General features: G+C 44.0%; 2 protein-coding genes across 2 annotated transcripts; one reads left to right on the top strand and one right to left on the bottom strand.

The window, feature by feature from the left end:
* Nucleotides 1-1056: 1056 nt before the first annotated feature.
* LOC308152771 (tudor domain-containing protein 5-like) lies at nt 1057-9578 on the bottom strand (the record flags this gene model as incomplete). The annotated part of the gene is made up of 12 exons (XM_080525831.1): nt 1057-1199; nt 2032-2182; nt 4318-4407; nt 4775-4879; nt 5037-5135; nt 5271-5471; nt 5711-5777; nt 6288-6497; nt 6912-7105; nt 7673-7884; nt 8735-9229; nt 9350-9578. 12 exons carry the CDS (start codon nt 9576-9578, stop codon nt 1057-1059), a joined length of 2196 nt encoding a protein of 731 aa, XP_080381957.1.
* Nucleotides 9579-16895: 7317 nt separating this feature from the next.
* Nucleotides 16896-23628, top strand: LOC308152759 (putative ATP-dependent RNA helicase DDX4; the record flags this gene model as incomplete). Its single annotated transcript, XM_080525820.1, has 15 exons — nt 16896-16907; nt 17626-17715; nt 17968-18009; nt 18165-18200; nt 19216-19258; nt 19418-19563; nt 19755-19907; nt 20173-20327; nt 20499-20628; nt 21197-21363; nt 21585-21730; nt 22013-22112; nt 22473-22743; nt 23021-23128; nt 23554-23628. 15 exons carry the CDS (start codon nt 16896-16898, stop codon nt 23626-23628), a joined length of 1674 nt encoding a protein of 557 aa, XP_080381946.1.
* Nucleotides 23629-27508: the final 3880 nt, after the last annotated feature.

Raw genomic sequence — 27508 nt, 5'->3', positions numbered from 1 at the left:
TGATAGCATTACCTTGCTGTTGTTGTTTACCGAATGCTCCATCTGACTGTCACACTGTGATTTTACTTGTGTAAACAGTTAATGAGTAACGTTAGCCGGTTTTGTGCGTGTAACCTCATGTAGGCCTCCTTCGTATTGATCTTTCTGTGTGTGTGTAATGCGCGTTCCGCATGTTCCGCTGCAGGATATATTGGTATTTGATCACCTTCTATATAAAATCACCTGCTCGGCTTTAATGACTTAACCGCTATTTAAGAAATTATAATTGTTGCCACCCTCTAGTTTTTGGTGAAACTACGTCTTTGTTTTGAGCGCCAGTGCGCGTTTTATGCGCATGCGCGCGACTCCGCCACTAATGTGAAAAATCCTGGAGGAAACACTGAACATGGATCAGCCAGAAAAGCCAGTAGATCAGGGGTGTTCAAACTACGACCCACGGGCCAACTGTGGTCCGTTGCCTGTTTTCTGAGGCCTGAATTTAAAAATAAAAAAACCTTGATCAAAAAGAAAATAGTCTGAAAATGAGAATGAGATTGAGAAACCTGGTATTCAAGACCAAATGTGGCCCCAGAGCCAAAAGGTTTGCCCACGCCTTCTGTAGGGTGGTCCTATAAACAAACACATATCAGCCAGCAAAGCCATACAGTAGATAATCTGGCTCAGTGGTTTAATATGTAGTATCAATTATATCAAATTAAGAGCAGTTTGGAGATGCAATACATTTGATCATATATCTTCTTTAATAACATGCAGAGAATAAATCACATGAACACAATCTATTTGTCGTGGTTAGACCTGCAGCATGACATTGATACAACATTACCACCCAAACAGTCTCTATGCGTAATAGAAATCATGAACATTACAAACTCTTACCTGATTTTTATTACATTTTTATTACAATTATAATACATTTAACAGAACAACTGGTTCCATGTGGTTCCTTCCTCTCATTCTAGCCTCAGAGTCGTCTACCTCACCCAGCTCTGTCTCTAATCTTCACTAGATGGGCCAGGCAGTCAGATGTGAGGCTAGATGGGACAGGGGGGGGGGGGTTCAGTCCATTTTGTGGGGGGACCAGTGGAGGAGGTGGGCCCCGGCCGCCAGGCGGGCAGATGGGCCCAGGCTGAAATGCCAGGGGTGACGGACATGGAGCACTTCCCCCGACCCGAAGAGAGGGAAGATGAAGCTGGGGGAGGCTGGGGCGGACACACACACACCTGGACAGGACATAAAAACCCCTTAGAGAGACAGATCTCTTCAGTGGTAACATCAGTGGTAACCATCTACCACTGGGTTTGCAGGGTTGAAATGTACATGCCCTTCACCGGCGCCCCCCTCCCCTCTCTGGAGGAGCTGAACAAAACACGCTGTCTCAGGAGGGCCTCCAAGATCTCCAAGGACCCGACCCACCCTGGGCACGAACACTTTGTCAAGCTGCCCTCGAACAGGAGGTACAGGACCCCGGCCGCTAAGACAAACAGACTGAAGAACAGCTTCTACCACAGGGCCGTCAAGGCCCTGAACACAGAAAAGGCCTAAGTTCTGGGCCCAGGACAGTCCGGACGGATAGTATGGCAGCTAGTGCTGAGGCACAAACATGTACATTTTCAAGCCTGCAAACTGTGACACTTTAAAATAATGTGAAAAAATACTTTCTTGTGCAATATGACAACCCTAGTTGACTATCTGTGCAGTATAGTACAGTGGATTGTGTACATAGCCTTTATTGATGTAAACCAGCTCCTTACCTTCTTGTGATTTTATGCATCTATGCTTTTTCTAAAATGTGTTTCTTTTTCCTTTCCTAAACACCAGGGGAGCCTCCCCTCCTAAATTTCGTTGTTTGGTACCTGTACTGTAGCAATGACAAATAAAGTCTATCTATCTATCTATCTATCTATCTATCTATCTATCTATCTATCTATCTATCTATGAGGCTAACTTCAATGGGGTTTTCTAGCATCATTGGTGCTCTGGTTAGCCCCTGGTGTGTGTGTGTGTGTGTGTGTGTGTTTGGGTAATAGTCACCATATGGGGAGCTCTGGGTGTGCATTAGTCCAGGGGTGTGGAGGCTCAGTGGTCTCAGGATGGGGGGCTGGGGGGGAGCGCCCCCCTCCCCTACACAGCCATGACAGGGCTGCTGCTTCTCCTTCCCTCTGGGCGGAGGCTGCTTCCATGTCTGAGGGAGGGGGAGGGGCTGAAGTCTCTGTTTATATTCAGACATATAGATTATATACACTACCGTTAAAAAGTTTGGAGTCACCCAGACAATTTCGTGTTTTCCATGAAAACTCACACTTTTATTTATCAAATGAGTTGCAAAATGAATAGAAAATACAGTCAAGACATTGACAAGGTTAGAAATAATGATTTTTATTTGAAATAATTATTTTGTCGTTCAAACTTTGCTTTCGTCAAAGAATACTCCCTTTGCAGCAATTACAGCATTGCAGACCTTTGGCATTCTAGCTGTTAATTTGTTGAGGTAATCTGAAGAAATTTCACCCCACGCTTCCTGAAGCACCTCCCACAAGTTGGATTGGCTTGATGGGCACTTCTTGCGTACCATACGGTCAAGCTGCTCCCACAACAGCTCAATAGGGTTGAGATCTGGTGACTCCCCTGGCCACTTCATTACAGACAGAATACTAGCTGCCTGATTCTTCCTTAAATAGTTCTTGCATAATTTGGAGGTGTGCTTTGGGTCATTGTCCTGTTATAGGAGGAAATTGGCTCCAATCAAGCGCTGTCCACAGGGTATGGCATGGCGTTGCAAAATTGAGTGATAGCCTTCCTTATTCAAAATTCCTTTTACCTTGTACAAATCTCCCACGTTACCAGCACCAAAGCAGCCCCAGACCATCACATTACCTCCACCACGCTTGACAGATGGCGTCAGGCACTCTTCCAGCACCTTTTCATTTGTTCTGCATCTCACAAATGTTCTTCTGTGTGATTCAAACACCTCAAACTTCGATTTGTCTGTCCATAACACTTTTTTCCAATCTTCCTCTGTCCAATGTCTGTGTTCTTTTGCCCATATTAATCTTTTCCTTTTATTGGCCAGTGTCAGATATGGCTTTTTCTTTGCCACTCTGCCTAGAAGGCCAGCATTCTGGAGACGTTGACACTGGCGTTTTGCGGGTACCATTTAATGAAGCTGCCAGTTCAGGACCTGTGAGGCGTCTATTTCTCAAACTAGAGACTCTAATGTACTTGTCTTCTTGCTCAGTTGTGCACCGGGGCCTCCCACTTCTCTTTCTACTCTGGTCAGAGCCTGTTTGTGCTGTTCTCTGAAGGGAGTAGTACACACCGTTGTAGGAAATGTTCAGTTTCTTGGCAATTTCTCACATGGAATAGCCTTTATTTCTAAGAACAAGAATAGACTGTCGAGTTTCATATGAAAGTTCTCTTTTTCTGGCCATTTTGAGAGTATAATCAAACCCACAAATGTGATGCTAGTCAAACTGGCTAGTAGTCGCTCTGTGTAGAGGGCTGCAAGGGAATTTTCCTGGCTACATAGTGTACAGGTTTTTGCTTTTGCCTGCTTGTGGCTCTGTCAGTATGTGAAGCGCATTGAGTTGCATCTTGTAAGAAATGCGCTATACAAATATTTGTTTTGATTTGATTTGATGCTCCAGATACTCAACTAGCTCAAAGGAAGGCCATTTGTATAGCTTCTCTAACCAGCAAAACCGTTTTCAGCTATGCTAACGTAATTGCACAAGGGTTTAAGGTTTTTCTAATCTATTAGCTTTTTAACGCGATTAGCAAACACAATGTACCATTAGAACACTGGAGTGACGGTTGCTGGAAATGGGCCTCTATACACCTATGTAGATATTCCATTAAAAAACAGATGTTTGCAGCTAGAATAATCATTTTCCACATTAACAATGTATAGTGTATTTCTGATTAATTTAATGTTATCTTCATTGAAAATAACAGTGCTTTTCTTTAAAAAATAAGGACATTTCTAAGTGACCCCAAACGTTTGATCGGTAGTGTACATGCATAGACTGGGACAACTAAATGAGCTTTCTCATAACGACTGTTTGAAACTGGCTGGATTTAGTCTTGTTCAAAGAAAACCGAGAGAAATAGTGAAACCAGTCCATACACAAACACCCTCAAATAAAAGCTGAGAATCTCTACTGTAACTTCATGGTTATTGTTTTTGATTTCCAATCCAAACTTTTGGAGTGTAGAGTCAAGAGACTAAAAAACACTTGACTGTCCCATTACTTAGGCAGGGAACGGTGTGTTTCATTTTAGGATATCACCGACTAAACACAGTCAAGCCTGTGTCCTTACCTCAGTTGTGTCTCCATGGTAACCCAGGTCTTGGGCTGCCTTGGGCTGTACCACCTCTGGGGTGGGGGGGTCCGGGGTCCACCCCTGGTCCTATTAATAACATTAAAACATTACACACAATAGAACAGTTAAGGCATTGGATATGACGTCTGATAAGCCATCAGATACACTACTGAGAAACAAGAGTAAAGGTATAATGCTATAATGGTAACTATAAAAAAACGTTGTTCTAATTCACGTGAGCCAGTGTTTCCACGTATTGCAAACAATACCGAAAAAGTACTGTTGGGATTACTTTTTGTGCATTAAACAATACAACACCTTTTTAGAAGGTCGGAGTAATATTATAAAACTATAATAATCAAATTGATTTACTTTTAATAGACATGCATTATCTATTGTACACATTCACACTCTTGTTCAATCTGAGGGAGTGATACAGGGTCAGTGGTCCTACTTGGGCCTTGACGTTGACCTGTTTCACCCCGATGTACTCCAGCTCTGGGAGGTCAAGTAGCTCCTCCACTTCATCTTTGCTCCCGACAGCAGGGCGGGTTGCAGCCTAAAACACACGTATCGCTCACCACATGCACCCTCACAGAAATAGCACATCTAACAATGATATGTTATATGAAGAAAGCTTGTATTTATTGTACGTGTGTGTGTGTGTGTGTGTGTGGTGTGAGTATTGTTAGAATGGGGAAAGGGGAGCTCTTCACCTGGGGTGTGTCAGGGGTTTGGTCCATGTCTACTTCCATTCCTTCATCAAACACACCTTCTCCCAGATAGAGGGTGACAGGGTTGAACTGGTCACACAGCTGAAAGGAGAAATAAGAATATATCAGAATAAATGGATGAATGCAATGGATCATTGTTGTTGAATGGATATATACAGTATGTGTATGCAAGTGTGTGTGTGTGTGTGTGTGTATGTGTGTGTGCGCCTTACTGACCTCTGCGTTGACTGCAGGGGGACAGGAGATCCCGTGGCCCTGGCTCTGCAGGACACTGTGAATGTACACGTCCTCCTCTGTGTTTGTGTCACACAGGAAGACCTGCAGAAAGTCTGTGTGATGGCTGTCCAGGGCTCCCACCAGGGGGCGCTCACAGCACAGCTTCTGGAAGGAGCTGGTGGCGTTCTCACTCCAACTGCCCTGGAACACCAAAACACTGGCTTTTAATATTGTTAAGTAAGTAAAGTAAAGTAAAACTTTATTTATATGGCGCCTTTCGTACATGAATGCAACTCAAAGCGCTTTGAATGGGAGAGTGCTATCCTGAATGTAAATGTGGGTTATGGAAGTCAATGGGACTCTATGGGAACAGTACAGTGTTAAAAGCTTGGGGAGATTGGTGGTCAATAAGAGTGATATGAGATTGTGTGGAGCCTTACACCCATTGGCTTGATTCCAGTGAGCGATGAGGGGACTGCTTGTGCCGGGAGCTCAGAGTAACAAGACCTTGGGGTGAGAAACCAGAGAGATGGAGGGAGACAACAGCAACACAGACAAGGAGGTCTAAACACTTGTCATCAAAATGACCGTCACATTTACGCAACATTGACTTTACACTACAGTATGTGGCAAGAAGCAGTCTCCCACACTATGGTGTCGACCCAAACCATACGGACACAGTACGACATCGTTACGGGCCAGACTGCTTTCTTGTCACATACAGCTTCTCAACATCAGCTTTATTTTAGAGAGCCAAGCTACAATGAAACACAGAGTGAACACCTACACACAGAGCTGCCAAGTCTCACGCATTGGTCGTGAGACACACGCATTCAGGACTGAAGCCGTAAGCCTTGTCTGTGAAACCGGCCCATTGACTTTCATTGATGCATACTGTCTGAACTGGAACAGAAGAACCCTACTTGTCTACATTGCTGTCTGTCTGTCTGAACTGGACCAGAACAAGCCTACTTATCTACATTGCTGTCTGTCTGAACTGGACCAGAAGAAGCCTACTTGAGGAACTTGAGGCTGGTCCTGTCCACAGTGGTGAGGTCCCCATAGTCCACGTAGTAGACCTCCACCTGGGTCTGGCTGAGGATGCGGTGGACGACGACGCGGTAGAACCACATGTCTCCGGGATCCACGCAGCACACCTGGCCCTGACGCACGAAGCCTGAGGGAAGGGCGTAGCGCTCCGCCACCTCAGGACAGGTGTAGCAGCTCCTAGGAGGAAGACATGGTCCCACAAACTCTGACAACATTGGGCTACTTTACGCCTCTATCCAAAGTGACTTCAAACAAATACATTTAAGTAAGTGAATCATCTATCCATCAGTCATTGTAAGAAAAAATCATCTATGCTAAGATCTATGCTAGGCCATTGGCAGTCGCAATGCTAGAAGGAAGATTTTTTTTTTTTTTTTTTTTAATTCTATTCATGGTTCTATTTGACCAGTGAAGATGCAGTACTCTGATCTAACCATAGGGTTACGTTCCAGCTACTATGTCATTCATGTGGTTACCTGAGATATTAGACCTGATAAGAGATCTGATCATCTGCAGCATGACTACAACCAAGGCAACCATTCATTTCCTGTTCATGTTTCCTTCCCGGTCTGAGCTGCACCGTCTCCTCACCTCATCTTCATCATCATGTTCACCAGGGCGCGGGCCTCCTGGGTCTCGTTGAAGCGGATGTAGAAGTTGCTGGGTGACTCCACATGCTCCACCAGCACAGATATCAGCTCCCAGGGGCCCCTGCGCGTGGGAGCCCTCAAGCGCTGACCCCGCAGGGCGTCCAGAGGAACCACCTTCCCAGGACTGGACCGGACCTGGACACACACATACACACTTGTGTTTTTACTTGTGTCACCACAAAGAGGCTTTGAGGACTGAATGAAGGTTCTCTAAGATTTACAATCTCTAAAGAAGATGTACAGGTGATCAGACAGACAGGTGATCAGACATACAGGTGATCACAGACATACAGGTGATCAGACAGACAGGTGATCAGACAGACAGGTGATCAGACATACATGTGATCAGACAGACAGGTGATCACAGACATACAGGTGATCAGACAGACAGGTGATCAGACATACAGGTGATCAGACAGACAGGTGATCAGACAGACAGGTGATCAGACAGACAGGTGATCAGACAGACAGGTGATCACATCTATTCTTGTGAATGCATTTTGGTTTCAGCCTCAATTGTCTATGAATTTGTCCAGCTTCTGCGGGGGGCATAGAAGCTATGGATTACACCTTGAACAAAAGGGCAAGTAGGACATACCAGTTGCCCATGTCTTCTTAGACCTGAGTCAGACATACCAGCTGCCCATGTCTTCTAAGACCAGAATAAGTCCATCTTAGAGTCAGATGGGTCTCTTCTCTCACCTGTTGGAAGGTCTTGGTGGTGAAGCGGAGGTCTGTCTCTGACTTCAAGTCTGTGTCATTGGAGGCAGAGTCCTCCTCCTCCTCGCCCTCCTCCTCCTCCTCTCTCCAGCCCTCCCAGGGCGACGCCCCACAGCTGAGATGGCAGCCTTGGCTGGAGGGGTTCAGACCTTCACCCTGCTCAGCATCTGTGGGGCTGTCGGCCTCTACAGCCCCTGGCCAAAAACATCAGGGTGATGCGTTTCTATAAGACCATGAGCTATAAGATACAGTACTCAGTTCTGCTATAAGATACAGTACTCAGTTCTGCTATAAGATACAGTCTTCAGTTCAGCTATAAGATACAGTACTCAGTTCTGCTATAAGATACAGTCCTCAGTTCAGCTATAAGATACAGTACTCAGTTCTGCTATAAGATAAAGTGCTCAGTTCTGCCCCTATCTTCACATGACCCTTCCCCCCGATGGGACACATGGCTCTCAAGAATGTGGGAATGCAGTGGGATTAGCTGAACAGAATCGATAGGATGCATTTTACTTTTTTAACTATTTAGCAGACGCTTTTATCCAAAGCGACTTACAATTACAGATTATAGAGACACAGTAAATTAGGGCTAAGTGCCTTACTCAAGGGCCTACTAGTGGTGGTGTTCCCAGGTCTTACTCAAGGGCCAGCAGCTGGTGGTGTTCCCAGGTGGGATTTGAACTCATGACCTTCTGATCACCAATCCAACTCACCATCCACTAAAACACCACACCCTCATGGCCATGTATAGTTAACGGTAGAAAACAGGGACACTGAATGAGCAGTATGGACACAAGTGCTAAACAATTGCAATATTGATAATGTATTCCTGCTTTCACATCAGGTGCTTGAAACAGATACATTGAGAGATGTTTTAAGAAATGTGAAGAAAAACCAATGTTGAACAGAAAACATACCATCTTATCTGTCTACACAGATATATCTGCACTATACTACACTATATACAGTACATACTATACTACACTACACTATATATATACTATACTACACTATACTATATCCACTGCAGCATCAACCCACCTGTGTCTCCTACCGGCCTCACAGCTGTGTCTGTTGAGGGGTTCTCCTGTGATGGAGGTGGCTCTATCTGTCCCGTTCTCCCTGGTGTCGTCACCCGTGGCGCCATCGACACCCCGACCTGCCCCGCCAGCGGCCCCATGGCAGGCGCCACCTTTAGGGTCAGCAGGGGGCCCGTCCGGCTCTGCTTGATCACCACCAGGTCAGCCGCCGCCGCCAGCATCTCCGTGACGGAGTAGAAGCCGTAGTCGGTGACGCGCAGCGGGCGGCCGAAGCGTCGGGCGAAGCCAGCCGCCAGCTCTGACAGGCCAACGGGCCCCTGGGTGAGCAGCTGGCCGAGCTGGGCCCGGAGCTGAGCAGGCAGGGCCGGGGGCGCGGGGGCCCGCCGGGGCGGCGCCATGGAGGGCGGCTTTCTTTTCTTCTTTTTTTTCTTCATCTTGAGGTTGCTCTGCCTGGCCACCATCTCCCCCATGCCTCTGGTGCTGTCGTCCACAACCGCTGCAGAGGGACCAAGGGATGGGAGGAAAAAGAGAAGCAAAGGGATTGGATGGAATGAAGTCATTGTTTTGCATTTCATACATGTGCTCTGTGCAGGTCAAAGTATAAGACTGGGCTTACCTTTCAACACCAAGCTGCCGTCTCTCAAATACCTCACGTTCACCACGTCAGGCATCGCCATCATCATGTCCAGCACATTGCTGAAGCCCAGGGCCTTCAGAGGCAGAGGGTGGCCCATCATGTTGATGTAGTCCTGTTTCAGTTGGTCCAGGGACAGGCCTAGCTTGCTTGATATGAGCAGGGAGCGCACATCCTTCTTCAGCCCCGAGACCTTCTGGTCTTGGGTCATCCTGCCTGTCAACTGTCAGACCAAGGAGAGATGAGGAGAACAGATACTTTAGTACAAACCTAACAACATTTCAAAATGTTATAGTAACAATCAAATTAAACCCATGTTTCTTAGGCTGCTAGTTACTCACGACCTGTTCTTTTCTTTTTTAAGGTATTCTTTTTTAAGTCCAACCAAGTCAACTCGAATCTGCAAAGCAATTTAGAGAAGAAAGTTATCTATCCATTTTGTTGGCCAATAGTGTCTTCTATGGAAAGCAGCTTACTCACTACTTGAATAACAGTTCAGCCAAGTCGATTCACGAGAGAGAAGTCAAATAAAGACACGTATTGGCAGTGGTTTTTAAGTCGCTGTTCTCACACTTCAGCAAGTAACCTTATAACCGTAACCCTAACTAACCTAGGTTAACTAACCCTAACCAACCTAACCTAGGTTAACTAACCCTAACCCAGCATTGACATTGACTTCATAGCTAGCTAGTTAGCGACCATGGTACATCTGTCTTATCAACATTGTTGCACGACCTTGCTCCGGGTTAACTTCTGTAGTGCTATGCTCCCCTTGGCTCCACCTGCTGGACACTGGGACAAATTACATAAATTGGTCTCCAAGTATGTCTGGGAAGGGAAACGCCCACGGATGAAAATGTCCACTCTGCAGAAACACACATCCTCTGGTGGTCTTGGATTGCCTAAGTTTTATTTTTGGTCAACAACCCTTCGTGCTCTTCACACCTGGCTCACCCCAGATGCACAAGTAGCCTGGCGATCTCTGGAGGAGAAGTTGGTGAGCCCACATAGGCTTCAGGATGTTATCTATTCTAACATTCCTCTCAAAACCTGTAAATCCAAGTTTGGCCCCTTAATCTCTCATCTTGTCACCACATGGAGAATTGTAGAAATGCAGGCCAACATTCATCTGAAGTTCCATCCTTACATTCCGTTATTTAATAACTTTGCCATTTGCTCAGGAGGTCGCCCCATTTCCTTCCCTCAGTGGAGTGGAAGAGGGGTTTACACCCTATCTGACATCACTGTAGGTAATGAATTTAGATCATTTCAAGACCTGCAATCTCACTTTAATTTACCTGGCACCTCTTTCTTTTTCTACCTCCAGCTCCGCAGTGCCCTACGGGCATACGGAGTCCCCTGGGGAGAAGACTTGAAGGTACATCCCATCCACAAAATGTTTGTTGGTAAACCTACCACAGCCTTAGTCTCTAACCTATACACACTTATGATCAAATGTGCAGATATCCCTCTACAAATTAACTTGCGTTGGAGCCATGACCTTTCTATCTCACCATCGGGGTAGTGGTGGTCTAGTGGATAGTGAGTTGGACTTGGGATCGGAAGGTTGTGAGTTCAAATCCCGCCTGAAGCCACACCACTACTAGTGTGCCCTTGGGTAAGGCACTTAGCCCTCAGTTACTCCAGGGGGAATGTCCCTGTAATTCGTAATTGTAAGTCGCTTTGGATAAAAGCGTCTGCTAAATGGCAAAATTATTATTAATTAAATTATTATCTACAATCAATTGGACTACGGTTTGGACTAAGATCAACTTAGCATCTCGCAACCCCAATCAGATGATTCACTATAACTTTGCACACAGGCTATACTGTACACCCCGCAAACTTTTTTTGATGAAATTAACACCCTCGCCAAACTGTCAGTTATGCTCTTTAAACACAAGTTACACAACAGGAACTTTCATCCATATGGTGTGGGATTGCCCTGGTGTTAAATCATTCTGGGGTATGGCCATCAATAAGATGTCTGAGTTTCTTGGGTCCTCTATCCCCTGCTCCCCAATAATTCTACTACTGAATGATTTTACCAGTTTAAATGTATCAATGATGCACCAACGCTGGCTTCTGGTAGGCCTCACAGCCGCCAAAAAACTGGTAGCTCAGAGGTGGAAAGACCCCCATGACTTGTCCTATCAGCATTGGTTAAACACTGTGTTAGATCTAGCCAAACTAGAAAGGTCCGTGGCCAGCATGCATGGCGCTCAAGAAAAGAATATTAGTTTATGGACTTCCTTTATAGAATGTATGCAGAGGTGATATGCATAACTTATGGTTTGTAATGGTGTGGGTATTGATATTTGAATATTATAGTATTTAATGTTTATCCTATTATGTTTATTTATTTTATTTGGTGGCATTTATGTTGAGCTGGTTTAAATCCTTCTTGAGGGTTTTTGGGCGGAGTAAGACCTTGGTGTGGGAGGGTGGGTAGGGGGAATGTATGCAGGTATGAATGTTGTGTATTTTGGTAATTGTTTTGTCATTGTCCTTTGTGTGTTTGTACATAAAATAATAATAATAAAAATATCACACAAAAAACATTGTTGCACGACAGTTGCAGCTTGCCGATTATAATATAATAATATCATCTTTACCAGCCTCTATTCAGACACGGTTGTCCATGAGGGTTTGTGCATGTTCAAATAAGATTTATACTTATATTATTAGCAATTTTACACCTATTCCAACTTATTTTTTACTAATACAGTGTTGTATTAACTATCGACAAGAAGAGAAGTGTCCCTCTTTGACAAACTATGTCGAAACAAACGAAAATCCAGCCAAAGAAGTGTGCGCAGGCAGCAAGCCATGCTCAGGTTGCTAGCCAAACAGCAGACATTAACTCTCCGTTGAAAAACATCGAACCTCCGCTAGCTACAGACACCAAAGCACTGATTCGCGAGCTAACTCAAAACTTCAGTGACATTGTGGAAGAGAAGCTATCTAAGATCTCGGGAGTTCTGGACAGAATTTCCACAACCATAGAAGCCCAGTCCACACGCATTACCGAGGCAAACGAGTGTCGGACGTGGAAGACACAGTGAGCGGTTTACAAGCAAGACTCGCCGAAGCAGAAAAGAAAATGAAGGTGATGACAGGTAGCATGGATGACATGGAGAACCGGAGCAGACGGGACAATATTCGTGTCCTCAATCTGAAAGAGGGCTCCGAGGGAAAACTTACTATACAATTCTTTGAATCCTGGCTGCCCACTGTGCTTGGAATAGGAACGAGCCCTGGCACTAAAAGCCGTATTAAAATCGATCGAGCCCACCGCAGCTTGGGACCGCGGGGCACACGACCTCGCCCGGTGATCATCAAACTCCACAACTCAAGAGACAAGCCGAGGATAATGGGTTAGGGTTAGATAGACAAGCCGAGGATAATGGCAGCACTGAGGACGAAGCCTAACCTGGAATACGAAGGACAGCGGATCCTCATTCACCAGGACTTGTCGTCGGCAGTCCGAGAGAGGCGTCGCTCCTTCAACAATGCAGCATGTCAAACTCTCATTGACAGAAATATCCGATTCAGCACGCGTTTCCCTGCTACACTGACTGTCAATCACAACGGCTCGGAGCACAAGTTTGAATCACGGAGAGAGGCAGAGACCTTCATCAACACGTTGGGATAGAGACTGACAGAAGACATCTCCGAGCAAGATCACTTTAATTTTTGTTTTAATTAGATCTCCACTGCTATAATGTATTCCGAATGCGGACGATCGACCCTTAGCTAGCATCTAATTGGAAAGAGTCCGAATTGTCCAACTACCGAATAAGTCCACTTGACGAACTGTTTTACCTATAACATACATAACTAGTTATGTTTAATGACCTATATGTAATATATGACCTATATTTAATGACCGTATACCAGCCGTCAATGACGAAAGCTCTAATGAATAGCAACTAAGCTAACGAAATGCTAACACTAACACAGCTAGTTCAATGACAGTGCACACACCGTTTAAAGCAAGATTAATTCAATAACATAATTGCAGCACGTGAGATATTAACACATTAATATGTACATTGATAAGATATGAAAATGTCTTCCATACATTGTGGAAGGCTTTCCGCGGTATTTCTCAGATGCAATCTGGTGTCTTGTCGGTCTGGGCGGTGAGCAGCGAACAGGTTGATGGTCGGAGAGAAAGAAAGACTCGAAGTCTGTGACCTGGGAGTGTCTAGGACCGGAGGGCGGGAAGGAGTCACGTGAGAGGAAACAGGACCCGTGCAATTTGCACTTCTGAAAAAAACACGCAATTAAACTCTGTTGTCATTGAAAATGTGAGATAGTTCAACAGTTTACAAAAACATTTAAGTTTGCCCATATACATGCACCTTAATTCATGGATACCTATATTACCGGTATATCTTGTATTTTTATTAACTATTGTGCAACACATTGTCTCTGAATATTTATCTGAAAATAGCAGCTATGGAGTCCATAAGGAGCCTATAATTTACTGTGTCTTTTAGCTCAACTTCATACTTTGATTTTTTTTTTCTTTCAGTAAACTGTTTCGGAACTACTTGACTGTGCTACTTAATGAGTCAATTGCGTAGTCAGTGGCAGGTGTGAGAGATGAGTCAGTGGTGGCTTGCCTCAGGCATGAATCTAACCACCACAAATCAAACAACCAACCGAACTGATCTTGAACCAGTTTATTAAGACGCCACCGGATCATCGCTCATCAAAGACACAGTAAATAGGCTAATTATGGACTCTATAGTCGATGCTATTTTCAGATAACTAAATTAAGAGACAATGTGTTGCACAGCAACAGTTAACAAAATACAAGATAGAATATAGGTAGCCTATCCATAAATTAAGGTGCATGTATATGGGCAAACTTTAATTTGGTTGTAAACTGTTGAACTATCTCACGTCTTAACGGAGTGAACACGTGATTCCTTCCCTGTTATTCCTGGTCGTGGACGATTCTGTCTTTCTGACTTTCTCAGCCTGCTCGCTGCCACATCCAAGACCGTCAAGACACTGCGGAAAGTGTTGCGTAATGTATGGAAGACATTTTATCAAATTACATATAAATGTGTTAATGTCTTACACGTGCTGCAATTATGTTATTGAATTAATCTTGCTTTATGGTGTGCACTGTGCACTACATTGAACTAGCTGGGTTACTGTTAACATTTCGTTAACCTAGTTGCTATTAATTAACGCTTTAGTAATTAACGGTTGGTATACGGCCAGGTAATTAAACATAATTAGTTATGTATTGTATAGCTAAAACAGTTTGGTAAGTGGACTAATTCGGGGATTTTGCTCAAGCGTTTGGATAATTCTGACTCTCAATTAGCAGGATCGTCCGCATTCGGAAAACGCGCTATAATTGATTGTTAGCTACCAACCTATCAAACTGGAGTGGGGGGGGGGGGGGGGGGGGCTGCAAATGCATTTGTCTCCTTAATTGCTGATGATGATCAATCAGTAGCATTTAAGCCTAAAGATTTGTTGCCATGACACTGTAATTCTTTTACTACAGCCAATCCCAAAACCAATCATGGAAGAATGGGACGAGGTAATTTGCCACCTGACCATTAACTTCATCAAACACATTTTGATATGAATCATACTAAAATGAAGAGGCAGTTTTTTCCCCTCACAATCACACTCTCTGTTTGCAGGATGCTACTATCAGTACCAGCAATGGTAAGTTAAAGACCCATTTTAAGTTATGAAAAGTTACATTTACATTTTTGGCATTTAGCAGACGCCTTATTCCAAATTACTTACAATCGATACATTTGACTAAGCAAGTGAATAATCAATTCACTAGTTGTAGCAGGAAGAGTTATCCAGCTCAGGCCAGGGGCCATTGGCAGTCATGCTAGAAGAAGAAAGAATTTTACATTTTCAAATAATCAATAGCCTGATGGTTCCTTATCACACTGGCAGAGCTAACAAGTTCACAGGTGACATGGCTTTGTACACAGAATACTGAAGGAATGATTTCCTTTTTTTAGGGGGTGTTCTCACTAGAACATTTGCTTCACTTGAAACAGAGTTTAGGATAAAGTTCGCTTTGCTCTGTGTTGTTTGGAGCTGTGAGAACTCGCATTCGAAGTCGCTCCCGCAGCAAAGAACCCTCGGATGCTCCGCTTGAAAAGGGTGGTTTCGCTTCGGTTAGAAACGACGCATCCATCACTTTGCTTCCCTTTTTTGGTGAGAACGCTGCTCGAGGCAGTCCATAGGAAAACAACAGCGCACGCGTGTTGATCTGTATAAGAGCGGGACAACGGGCAACATTTTTTTTTTCTGACCAATCAACTACCACTTCTGTTACTTCGATTGCGTATGTTACTTCGTTTACATGAAGGCTTGTGAAAACGCAAATCAGAGAAATAATTTATGCAACAATGTTGCGAAGTCATCCACTTGCTCCGGGTCTCGATTCAGACTTTCATGTGAGAACATGACCTTAAAGACTAAGCATCTCCTCTCCCAGTGGCATGACCTCATGAAACAGTGAAGGCCACAGTTAGTACACTGCTCAGAAAAAATGAAGGAAGCACTTAATAATCACAGTATTTTCAGGTTCGCCATTGGTGCCCCGTTCTCTTCACAGATGAGAACAGGTTCACACTGAGCATGTGACAGACATGAAAGAGTGTGGAGACGCCGTTGCGAATGTTATGCTGCCTGCAACATCATCCAGCATGACCGGTTTGTCAGTGATGGTATGGGGAGGCATATCCTCGAAGTGTCCCCATTCATTTCTTTGAGCAGTGTATATTGGATACTATACTAGGAGCGAATTATGGTAGGATGGTGCCTTTTTCATATGGTATATGCTAACTGATGCTTGGGAATGCCTGACTGATGGCACCCCATTTAAGTTGAAATGTAATGATTAGGTGAATCCCACTTGGTGTCCTCCATGTTTGTCTTCTTATAAGGTAGAATATTAGATGTATAAGATCAGCTGATTCAATGTCATTGGTGTGTTTAGATAACGGTGTGTCCAGGAACAGTGGAGGAGGCTTTGGTGGTAGTGGTAAGTTCTATAGGCATGGTTGTTAAGTTCTGCCAGTGGCTGGTTGGGTAGAGTTTGCACTGAGCCAATTAAAAGGTAATGTAAATTCCACCAAGGTGGTAAATTAAACGTTTACCAATTGAATAGGCATCTGAATATCTGGGATGAATGATCGCTAGATGGGCTGTTATGCTGATCTGAACCTCCTGTCTACTCTTCCACAGGCAGAGGAGCTAGGGGAGGAGGCGGAGGCTTCAAACGCTTTGCTTCAGGTGGTTACATTTAGTACCTAATATAAAGAGTGTTTCAAGCCCTTTTGTTCTTTGTGTTTTTTGAATTAATAAAAACAGACTAGTTACAGAAAGAAATTCAAGCCAATCTTGAGTTGCAATTGTAGTTAGTAACACTCAACAAAATTCAATTTTATGTACTATGATAATTGAGAGAAGTTGCTTTACTCCGGCTGAATGCGTGTTTTCTTCTGAACAGGGAGCACTGATGAGAATGGGAACAAAGGTAAGTGTTGACTGATATCAGAGGTCATACTGTTTCCCAAAAGATTGAAGTCCATAACATGACCCCCCGGTTTGAGACCCTTTCTCAGTAAATAGGCTTTTTTTCTTTCAGGGGGTGACGGAGGCAGCTCTTGGAATAGTGGTTGGGAGAGAGGAAGAGGTGAGAATGTCTGCTGCTGGTTGGACCTGACTGGGGTCTATTTGGTCTGACGAAACTTCTCCTATATTACTAGAGACATTTTCTCAACCATACAATTCTTATCTGAATGTTCTGAACAGGCCTCCTGAAAGGCATTAGTTTGTATGGTGTGGATTCATTGAGCTGAGTTTTTTAACCAATGCTTGACAATTGAATGCTTCTAAACCCTGAAGTAATGTAATGTCCTGTTGTCTTAACAGGGGGCGGAAGTGGTGGATTCAGAAGTGGTATATTCAGTTTATCATTTTTTCCTTCTTTGTGCCTCTTAATGTGTTGATCTTTCATTATCTGACAAGCTTCTTTGTGACTTGCTGCAAAACATGTTTCTGTTTTACAGGGGATGGTGATAACATCAATGAAAAAGGTATGATGGTTTTCATATACTGAATGCAGGATAACATGCTCTGTTGCCAAGTTCACACCATGGCGCAGCGCCACTCTTACATTGTTTGGGGAGAACCTTGGGGGTGTAATGGCGGTAAACCATTGAATTCTCCTCACTTCTGCTATTTCCCCTCAGGTTTTGGAGGTGGCAGAGGAGGTCGTGGGGGCAGAGGAGGCTTCCACTCTAGAGGTACATCTGATTCTGCACCACTGGAGGCTGGTGACGGTGAAATGAGGAACACCCCATTCCTCCTTCCATCCGAATGAGCCTGACTCCTGATTTCTGCCTCCACTGATCTCCCCTTCTAGAATGTTCTGTTAGCTCCATGACTGATGAAGAACAAACATGTCACACACCTGATACAGGCACACGCAGATGCTTGGTTAATCTGTGAAGATGAACACCAACTATGCTCATAAGAATGTACTAGTTGAGTTGCTGATGGGTGTGATCTCAAACGTGATTTCCTGGTTTCAGATGGTGAAGATGGAGGTGGAAGAGGAGGCTTCGGTGGAGGAGGTAATTCAGTGGGCGTTTTGTGTGTTTTTTAAAACCTTTTATTTTACCAGGAATTTCCATTGATGTCTGAGGACATGGGGTTAGAGTGTTGGATGAAACTGCCTTGCCGCACAAGTCCATCTCCTTACAGTGTGTCTTGTCTTTGTTCTCCTCAGGCTACCGTGGAAGAGACGAAGAAGTGTTCTCCAAAGGTTCTGTCTGAGATATTACCTTATCAATGAATGGTCATGATTGATTTGTGGAAAGCATAACTTGATTTGTTGACGAGGTGGCCCAGCCACTCTTGCATTGTTTGGGGAGAACCCTGAAATGAGCTGTCCTCTGATTTCTGCTTCCCTGGTTGACAGGAGAGATGGGCTCCTGCCCTATTTGTGTGCAAGGCTTACTTACTTTTTTTCGAAATTTTATTTTTATTGTCAATGGTCATTGGTTACAACAATCGTCATTACATTCAACATATCACAATCAACTCAGTTCCTATGACCAAAGTATTTTTTTCTTTTTTATATTAAGTAAAGTAAAGATAAGACAAAACAAAAACAAACAAAGAAAAAAGAAAAACAATAGCGAGTGAACTTTGGGAGCTTTCATCTTACATATGATAGATTAGAATAGAAAATTATTCAAGAAAATAAACACAATTACATCACCCTCTCATGTTCTTTTAACAATTCAACAGAAATCTGACCTTACAGGTTTAACATATCCAGTCCATTTCGTCCAGATCCGATAACATTTTTCTACCTGAATTCTAAGGGAGTATGACATCTTTTCCATTACATATATATCATGAATTATATCTATCCATTCATCCACTGTGGGTACGTCTGGCTTTAACCATTTTCTTGTGATAGCCTTTTTACTTGCTACCAGAAGTATCAATATCAATTTTCTGTCGTTATTGTCCCAATTTTCGAATGAGATGTTTCCCAGGTATAAGGTGTCACATTTGAAGGGGATGTTAATTTCAAAAATAGCTTCCAGATTATTGTGTATCTCCCGCCAAAATGGGACTAGATTTGGGCATTCCCAGAATACATGGTAGTGATTGGCTTCATTCAGTCCACAGGATCTCCAACACGCTACACCGTCCCCTGGTGTCGTTTTTGTAGGGGGGTGATAAAAAACCTTGTAAGGTTTTTCCAAGGCTTACTTACTTAAACATGGTTTTCTTGCTGTCTTATTGAGACCTGTTTCCCACATCAGGCTCCCGGGATGGTGAGGGAGGAGACGGTGATGCTGATGGTCAGTATGTTCATACCTGATGGCCATGGGCTCTAAATATTGCAAACTTTCTCTTCTACTGTAAACCGTCTCTCCTGGGTGGTCTAGCTAAGCAGGAGTTTCGGAGTATCTAAGGCCTCCCTAAGACCTTCTAGGGTGACCTGTGCCTCCCCTCCCTCCTTAGCACCTCCAAGGGTGACCTATGTGCCCCCCACCCCCTCTGAAGAGGACTCTGATGTCTTCGCTCAGTTTGAAACGGGCATCAACTTTGACAAGTATGACAACATCCTGGTGGATGTCAGTGGCAGCAACCCCCCCAAAGCCATCCTGGTGAGTTCCTTCCTGGTGTCTTCATGTTGCCTCAGTTGATGACTTTCACTACCTGATGAGCAATTTTTTTTAACCAATTTTCACAAATTGTCTTGAATGGTTTACATTTGCTTGTTTGTCTGTGAATTGTTGTATGATCTGAAGGTAAATTGAGAGACCGTAACACTGTCCCCCCATCTCTGTCCCCCCAGACGTTTGAAGAGGCTGCCCTGTGTGATTCTCTGAACAGGAACGTCACCAAGTCTGGCTATGTGAGGCCCACCCCGGTGCAGAAGCATGGCATCCCCATCATCTTAGCCGGCAGAGACCTCATGGCCTGTGCCCAGACCGGCTCTGGAAAAACAGTGAGTCACCTTCTACAATCTACACAAACATTTTCTATATATATCCACCAATATTTTTGGATGCATAATACTGATCAATACACAGTTTTAATCTGTTTTCTATCAACACTTGGCTCTAGCATGTTTTATCAACATGTTTTGAATTCAAGTGCACCCTGCACAATTGCCTTTATTTTCTCTATTTGTGCAGACAAATCAATTAATACAATTGACAACAACAATCTGTAAGGGACTAATGATTGTTTTGCTGTAAACCGCTCCCCAGGCTGCGTTCCTGCTGCCCATCCTGCAGAAGCTGATGGCGGACGGTGTGGCAGCCAGCAGGTTCAGCGAGGTGCAGGAACCAGAGGCCATCATCGTGGCTCCCACGAGGGAGCTCATCAACCAGATCTACCTGGCGGCCAGGAAGTTCGCCTTCGGGTGAGGAAGGCAGCCCTTCTAGAATGTGTTATAAAACGTTAAGGAGTTTTACAAAGTGTCCTGAACATTCCCCAGTTCTAGGATGAATGCCACATTTTCAGCAAAGCGTGAATGTTGTTTTGCCCAAAGGAACTAAAAATGATGTGACAACATTGTCCCTCTCCTCTGCAGGACGTGTGTGCGCCCTGTAGTGGTCTATGGGGGCGTCAGCACCCGACACGCCATAACAGAGGTGCAGAAGGGCTGCAATGTGCTCTGTGGAACCCCGGGGAGACTGCTGGACATCATTGGAAGAGGGAAGGTAACCTCATCTACTGTACCTCATCTGACCTGCAGTACACGCTATTGTACACGTATTGTTTAACGTATGAGAGCAGTTGGTGGCAGGTGATCCATATGCCTTTAGTTCTATCTATCCTACCATATCATGTGCTTTTTTTCATATAACTCCTATTTTAGAGACTCTACACTGGCTTCCTGTTAAGTTCAGAATAGATTTCAAAATCCTTCTGCTTGTTTATAAAGCTCTCACTGGCACAGCACCAGAATATCTGAAAGACCTTTTGCTAGCATATCAGCCCAATGTGTACCACAGATTTGGTGAGGCTGCAAATATGTTCAAGTCAAGACTGAAACCCCATCTTTTTAATATTGCCTTTGAATGACTAAATAATTAAATTGATTATATAATGATTGGAGCACTTTGAGCTGCAATGTTTGCAGGAAAAGTGCTATACAAATAAAAGTTGTTTATTATTATTATTTAGCCAACTTCTATAATTGACTATGTATGGTTGTACAACTAGAGCACTTCATTGGAGTTGGTTACTCCTTCTGGAATAATACAACACTCTCTCTCTCTCACCCAGGTGGGTCTGAGTAAGCTGCGTTACCTGGTCCTGGACGAGGCAGACAGGATGCTGGACATGGGCTTTGAGCCTGATATGCGTAAGCTGGTTGGGTCTCCAGGCATGCCCCCCAAGGAGGACCGCAATACACTGATGTTTAGTGCAACCTATCCAACTGACATCCAGATGTAGGTCTCTCTCTCTCTCTCTCTCTCTTTGTCTCTCTTGATTTGTGGAAATACAAGCAGATAAATGTATTAAAAAATAAATACTCCTGATGTCAGCAATGAACAGCAGAGATGATGGTTATGTGTGGAAGTATTTATATTGAATGTAGTGATCTGTCTGAGAATGCATATATTGTTGCATTGAGGATGAAGAAAAGGATTTGAGATTTGTGGTTCTGTAGGATGGCTGCTGACTTCCTGAAGACTGATTACCTGTTCCTGGCTGTGGGGATGGTCGGCGCAGCCTGCAGTGACGTGGAGCAGGTGATCGTAGAGGTGACTCAGTATGACAAAAGGCACCAGCTCCTGGAGATACTCAAGACTACAGGTGACTGTCCACACCTCACCATACAGCCTGTTATATTCCATGCATTACCATGAGCCTGTCCTTCAATTTCTGCCTCCCCTGTATTTCAATCATAATTCTCATGAATAGTGGATCCTTTGGTACAGGTTTCCCAGACACAGATTAAGTAATAAAAAACTAAAAAGGTTCTTCAATGGATATTTTCTATAGAAAGTGTGATAGGACTAGTCCAGGACTAGTGTCAATTCATCTGTGTTTGGGGAACTTGAACGTGATGTCTGAAATGGGTTTTGTTTCTGTAAGGAACGGAGCGCACCTTGGTATTTGTGGACACGAAGAGGAAGGCTGACTTCATCGCCACGTACCTTTGTCAGGAGAAGGTGCCTACTACTAGTATTCATGGGTAGGTGTTCTCTGTCAGGAGAAGGTTTCTACTACTAGTATTCATGGGTAGTTCATCCTGGAGCCAGGCTTCACTTCAAGGAACTGTGATGATGACCATATTTATGAATGAATGAATGATTTTTATTCGATGCAATGGATCTAGATTCTAGTAGCCTCATTCATGTGAGAAGTATCAGACTTGATATAAGAGCAATGTCACAATATGAGAGTATCTTAACTGCGATTAGGCTTAGGTAAAGGATTTCATACATTTACACAAAGGTGGAAATAATATGGTATAGAGTTTCAAATCTCAACTTCAATGAGGTCTCAGTCTGGTCGTAGTGCTTGGCATTTACTGTCTTCTCACCATCAACAGAGACCGTGAGCAGCGGGAGCGAGAGCAGGCGCTGTCAGACTTCCGCGCAGGCAGGTGTCCCGTCCTGGTGGCCACCTCTGTGGCAGCACGCGGCCTCGACATCGAACACGTTCAGCATGTGGTGAACTTTGACCTCCCAAACCAGATAGATGAGTATGTGCACCGCATAGGGAGGACAGGTCGCTGCGGCAACACTGGGAGAGCTGTGACCTTCTACGACCCGAACAAAGACAGCCAGCTGGCTCAGTCTCTGGTCAAAATCCTCTCTGGGGTAGGTCACTAAGCTAGCACTGCAGCATCCCAACAGTCTGTCCTCTCTTCTTCTCTCAATACACATTGGAGGACTATCAAGGGGAGGAACCTTGGATTTTTTCCTCCCAATGCATTTTGAGAAAGAAACGTTTGACAGTATGAGGTAAAAACAATAGATTCTGAACTTATTTCCTAAAGTGGTTGAGGAGGTGCATACTTAGCAAGTGGATTAATTCAGACAACGGACAGATTTTGAGATTAGGATGCATTTTCTAACATGACAACTCGATTGGCAGGCTCAACAGGAAGTGCCCAAATGGTTGGAGGATGCGGCCTTCGGTGCCCATGGGACCTCCGTGTTCAACCCACGAGGGAAGGTGTTTGCCTCCACAGACTCAAGGATGGTGAGCATCTATCAGGCTCTGCACTGGGGGAGATCCCAAATGGATCCCTGGGACCACTCTAAACCTTCACTTGGTGACGTCTGTCAGGCCGTTCCAAGCATCCTATTTAGCATTAACTCAGCACTGGCTTTCCACTGAAGAATGAGTCACCTGTGCGGTGTTTGTGTTACCAGGAAAAGTTGCACTAGCATAACTATCCCTCAGAGGTGCTAAGTACCTGTCAGGTTTATACATGTTCACAGGGTCCTCTTTTGAAACTGCCAGAATACAGTCTTGCTGTCATCAGTGGAGGCAGAAATCAACATGACAAGCTGATTTCATTGGAATTACAGTGATCCTGTCCTGATTTCTGCCTCCCCTGGCTGTCACCTACCAGGCTAACTGACTACATGTTCATGACTCTCAAATCTCTTCCTTGTCTCCAGGGTGGAGCTTTAGCCAGAGATGAGTCCAGGCAGCAGCCAGCTGCCAGCGCTGGAGATGACGACGCATGGGAGTGAAACTCAAACGCATCCAGCACCTCTGGAACCATTCTTTTAGTTGCTGTTTTTCTTGTTTGGTTTAGTTTTACTTTTCTTTTAGTTCATCTTTTGTATTATTTGAAGAGGAATGCATTAATTGCATTAAATGCATTAATTTGTATAGTTCTGAGCTGTTTGTGTTTGTCATGTTCTATCTGCTTCAGACAGATTAGATTCAGAAATGTATTGTCATTGCAGTACAAGTACCAGAGAACGAAGCATCTAACCAGAAGTGCAAATTGTGATAGGTAAAGTACGGTAGTTAGAGGTATATACAGGGGGGGGGGGGGGAGAGAGGAGCCTGCTGGTAAATGGACTGCACTTATAACGCCTTATTCCAAAGCACTTTACAATGGCCTCACATTCACACACTAATGGCGGCAAGCTACCATGCTACCACTCACTGAGAGCAATTTGGGGTTCAGTGTCTTGCCCAAGGACACGACACATGGCCAGCTTGGGATCGAACTGCCGACCTTGCAATCATTAGACACGTGCTCTACCTCCTGAGCCACAGCTGCCCCAACTGTCTCAGGATTCTGGCCAACTTCTACCTCTGCTCCATTAAGACCATCCTAACCAGCCTGCTGGTACGGGACCTGAGGATCCTGCAATTCTTTAGATGGTAGGGGATCAAGCAGACCATGGCTGGGGTGCAAGGTATCCTTGATATTTGCTGCCCTCTGCTGACATCGGTCTGCCTGTAGGGAGTTTGGTGCCGATGATGCGTTGGGCGATTTTCACCACCTGTTGCAGGGTCTTCCGGTCGGACACAAATCGTACACAGTTGCCGTACCACACTGATGCAGTTGGTTAGGATAGGATGCTCTCAATGGTGCAGCGGTAGAAGTTGACCAGAATCCTGGGAGACAGCTGGCCTTTCTTCAATCTCAGGAAGTATAGGTGCTGCTGACAACCATTAGAGAAGAGCTCACCATCCATCTAACTTGATTCTCACTACTCTGTCTCTGACCAACATACATTTAACAAAGGGCTGGAGCAGAGATGTGTAAAATACACCACCACTATTGACTCAGAACACCACCACACATGGGCTTCGTTCACACGGCAGTGAAATGTGACCCAAATCCGATTTCTTTGCCGACATGCGACTCAGGTCTGATTTATGCATGACCGTGTGAACAGTGCAAGTCACATGAAATCTGACTTTTTAAAATCCGACCTGGGTCGCATTCAGAGGTGGTATTATATCGGATACATATCTGATATTTAGCAACGCGCCCTCCGTCTGAACTGTCAAGTCGCGTTTAATGGGACTTTTACGTCACTCTAGCAGGGTTGCCAGATGGGATTGACAATTTACAGCCTAACCAGTCTATAACCGCTAAATCCAGTAGCCCATTCGGCGGTAACCTACCCCATCTGGCAACCCTGCAGCGCGCCCCACCCCCTCCCTCGAAACTTAAATGTAAGCTACACTGACAACTTTATTTAGTCACTAGATGGCGATGGTACTTCACATTTAGAATTTCTGATAGATTTCTTTAGGTTCTACTCATTTTACGGACATATAATAACACACGTATATGAAAAAACACAAACAGTAGACACACAGCATTCCACTGAACGGAGAGAATCACAAGAGACTTCTGTTCTCAATCCGATTTCCATATCAAAGATTGCTCAACCCGAACAAAGGCTAAACCAGGAGCCTCAGCTGATAGGTGGTGGGCCGAACGCGTTTTTCGTTTATCTTTTTCCATCTACAGAGTACACGATCTCTTACATACGATATTAAGTAATTCTCTTAAGTCTATAACAATTTGTTGGCAGCTGTAGTTATGACGGAGATTTTCAGAAACTTATTTTTTTATCGTCTGTCTGCTCAGGGACATCGCTGGTCGCTCTAGTTGATAAACCAATCAGAATTCGAGTACGGCTTCATTAGGACCCCGAAATGTAAACACTGGCTGTTAACCCTAGCAACTGACTGGATGTTAACCCTAGCAACCGCGGGGAAATAAAGAGATGTGATGAATTATGGAGTGTTGTATGCATTTAACAAACCGAACGGACAATATTATAGCATTTTCAGATGCAAGTTGGACCAAATTTGTACATTGTTCTCTACAGTGGGTGAATCTTCACACTGCAGAAAGCCAAATTGCAGAAAGGGCTGTGAAAAAATATATAACCTAGTAGACAGTTAGATTCCAGATGTGCCAGCTAATATTGGCTACCATAGACAATGCTATATAATAATAATAATAATAATAATAACTTTATTTGTATAGCGCTTTTCCTGCAAACGTTGCAGCTCAAAGTGCTTTAATCATTATATAATCTTAATTTAATTATTTTGTAACTTAAATGCAATATTAAAAGCATGGGTTTTTATAATCTTAATTTAATTATTTAGTCATTTAAAGGCAATATTAAAAAGATGGGTTTTTAGTCTTGACTTGAACATATTATTTGCTGAGGTTGCATCCCTAATGTATACAGTATGCAGTAGGCCTATGCCAACATACGAAACATTGAAAGAGCCCACAAGAGAAGGGAAAAATCAGTACACGAGGCTGCAGGTTTTTTATAGCAATATAAGTTATTTGTAAGAACAAGATGATATAAACAAGCTAAGATATGACATGAACATTATTAACAATATGATATAAACAAGCTAAGATATGACATGAACAAGATATGAACAAGGCATCAATGGGTCAGGGTCAGCCCTGCCAGGTCAGGTCCAGAAGATGTGCAGTGCAGTTCAGGGCTGAGCATCTGGGGTTACCTGGGTAAACAGATTAGGAGAGTTTTAAATAAACTAGGCTATAACTTTGGAAGCATTACTACTTTTACTATTGTTGTGGGAACAGTGAGGAAGATAGACATAGGGGAAATGCTGGTCTATAGTCTGGGACCCTTTCCTGCAGCAATTGCGAACATAGATGGCTCTCTTGTCTAAACGGACAAAGCCAAATTAATGCACTTTCTAGAAGGATCAGTAAATCCACCAGCCACAGTTGAAATCCCTGATGGCTCAACCTGGGTGTGGGATGCAATGGCACTAGTACAGGCTATGAAACCCCAAGATACATTTGGAAGATTTGCCAACAGTGCACTAATGTACCTGATCAATGCAGCCAAAGTGAGTAAATCTAAAGTGGTGCATTTTGTCCCTGACACCTACAAAACACTGAGTATAAAGAACGCAGAACGAGGTCGACGAGCAACAAAAGGATGTCAGTTGACAACAATATATTCAGCTGACCAGAAGACTTTGGTCCAAGTTCTTGGCTTGTGGCCAAAACAAAGAAAACCTACAACAGTTTACTTTTGAGACATGGTCCAAGTCCAGGAAAGACCAAATTCAAGACATCACTTTGATTGTTGGACATGGGTCTGAGTGTCATGTGATCAGAGTCAACAGCAGTGGCACAGAACTTGAGGTTTTACCACTGCTCACACTGTTCTCAATACAGGAGGAGGCAGACACCCTGCTGTTGCTTCACTGTGAACATGCCTCACAGTATAGCTCACATGTTGTGATCAGGGGGGTAGTGGTGGTCTAGTGCAGAGGTTCCCAAAGTGGGTGCCGCGGCACCTGTCCGGGGGTGCCGCCAAATCTGCTCGTAAAAAAAAAAAAAAAAAGGGTAATATAAAATTATAATAATAATACATGAATAAACGTTTGTTTATTACATGTGCAATGGAGTTCATAAGCAAATAAAAGATATATTTCTCAGATTTGAAAGATATTAATTTACTAACTAGGCCTACTAGTTACTAACTAACTACTCCTCACTGAAGTCTTGGACCAAGCGGTGAAAATTGTTAATTATGTAAAATCACGCCCGCTGAAGTCACGGCTGTTCAGCACATTGTGCAATGAGAT

Source organism: Nansenia antarctica (genome assembly GCF_963989245.1).
Source record: "Nansenia antarctica genome assembly, chromosome: 1".
NCBI classification, from domain to species: Eukaryota; Metazoa; Chordata; class Actinopteri; order Argentiniformes; family Microstomatidae; genus Nansenia; species Nansenia antarctica.
The sequence above is the reverse complement of the archived record's forward strand: the minus strand, read 5'-3'. Positions and strand labels throughout refer to the sequence as shown.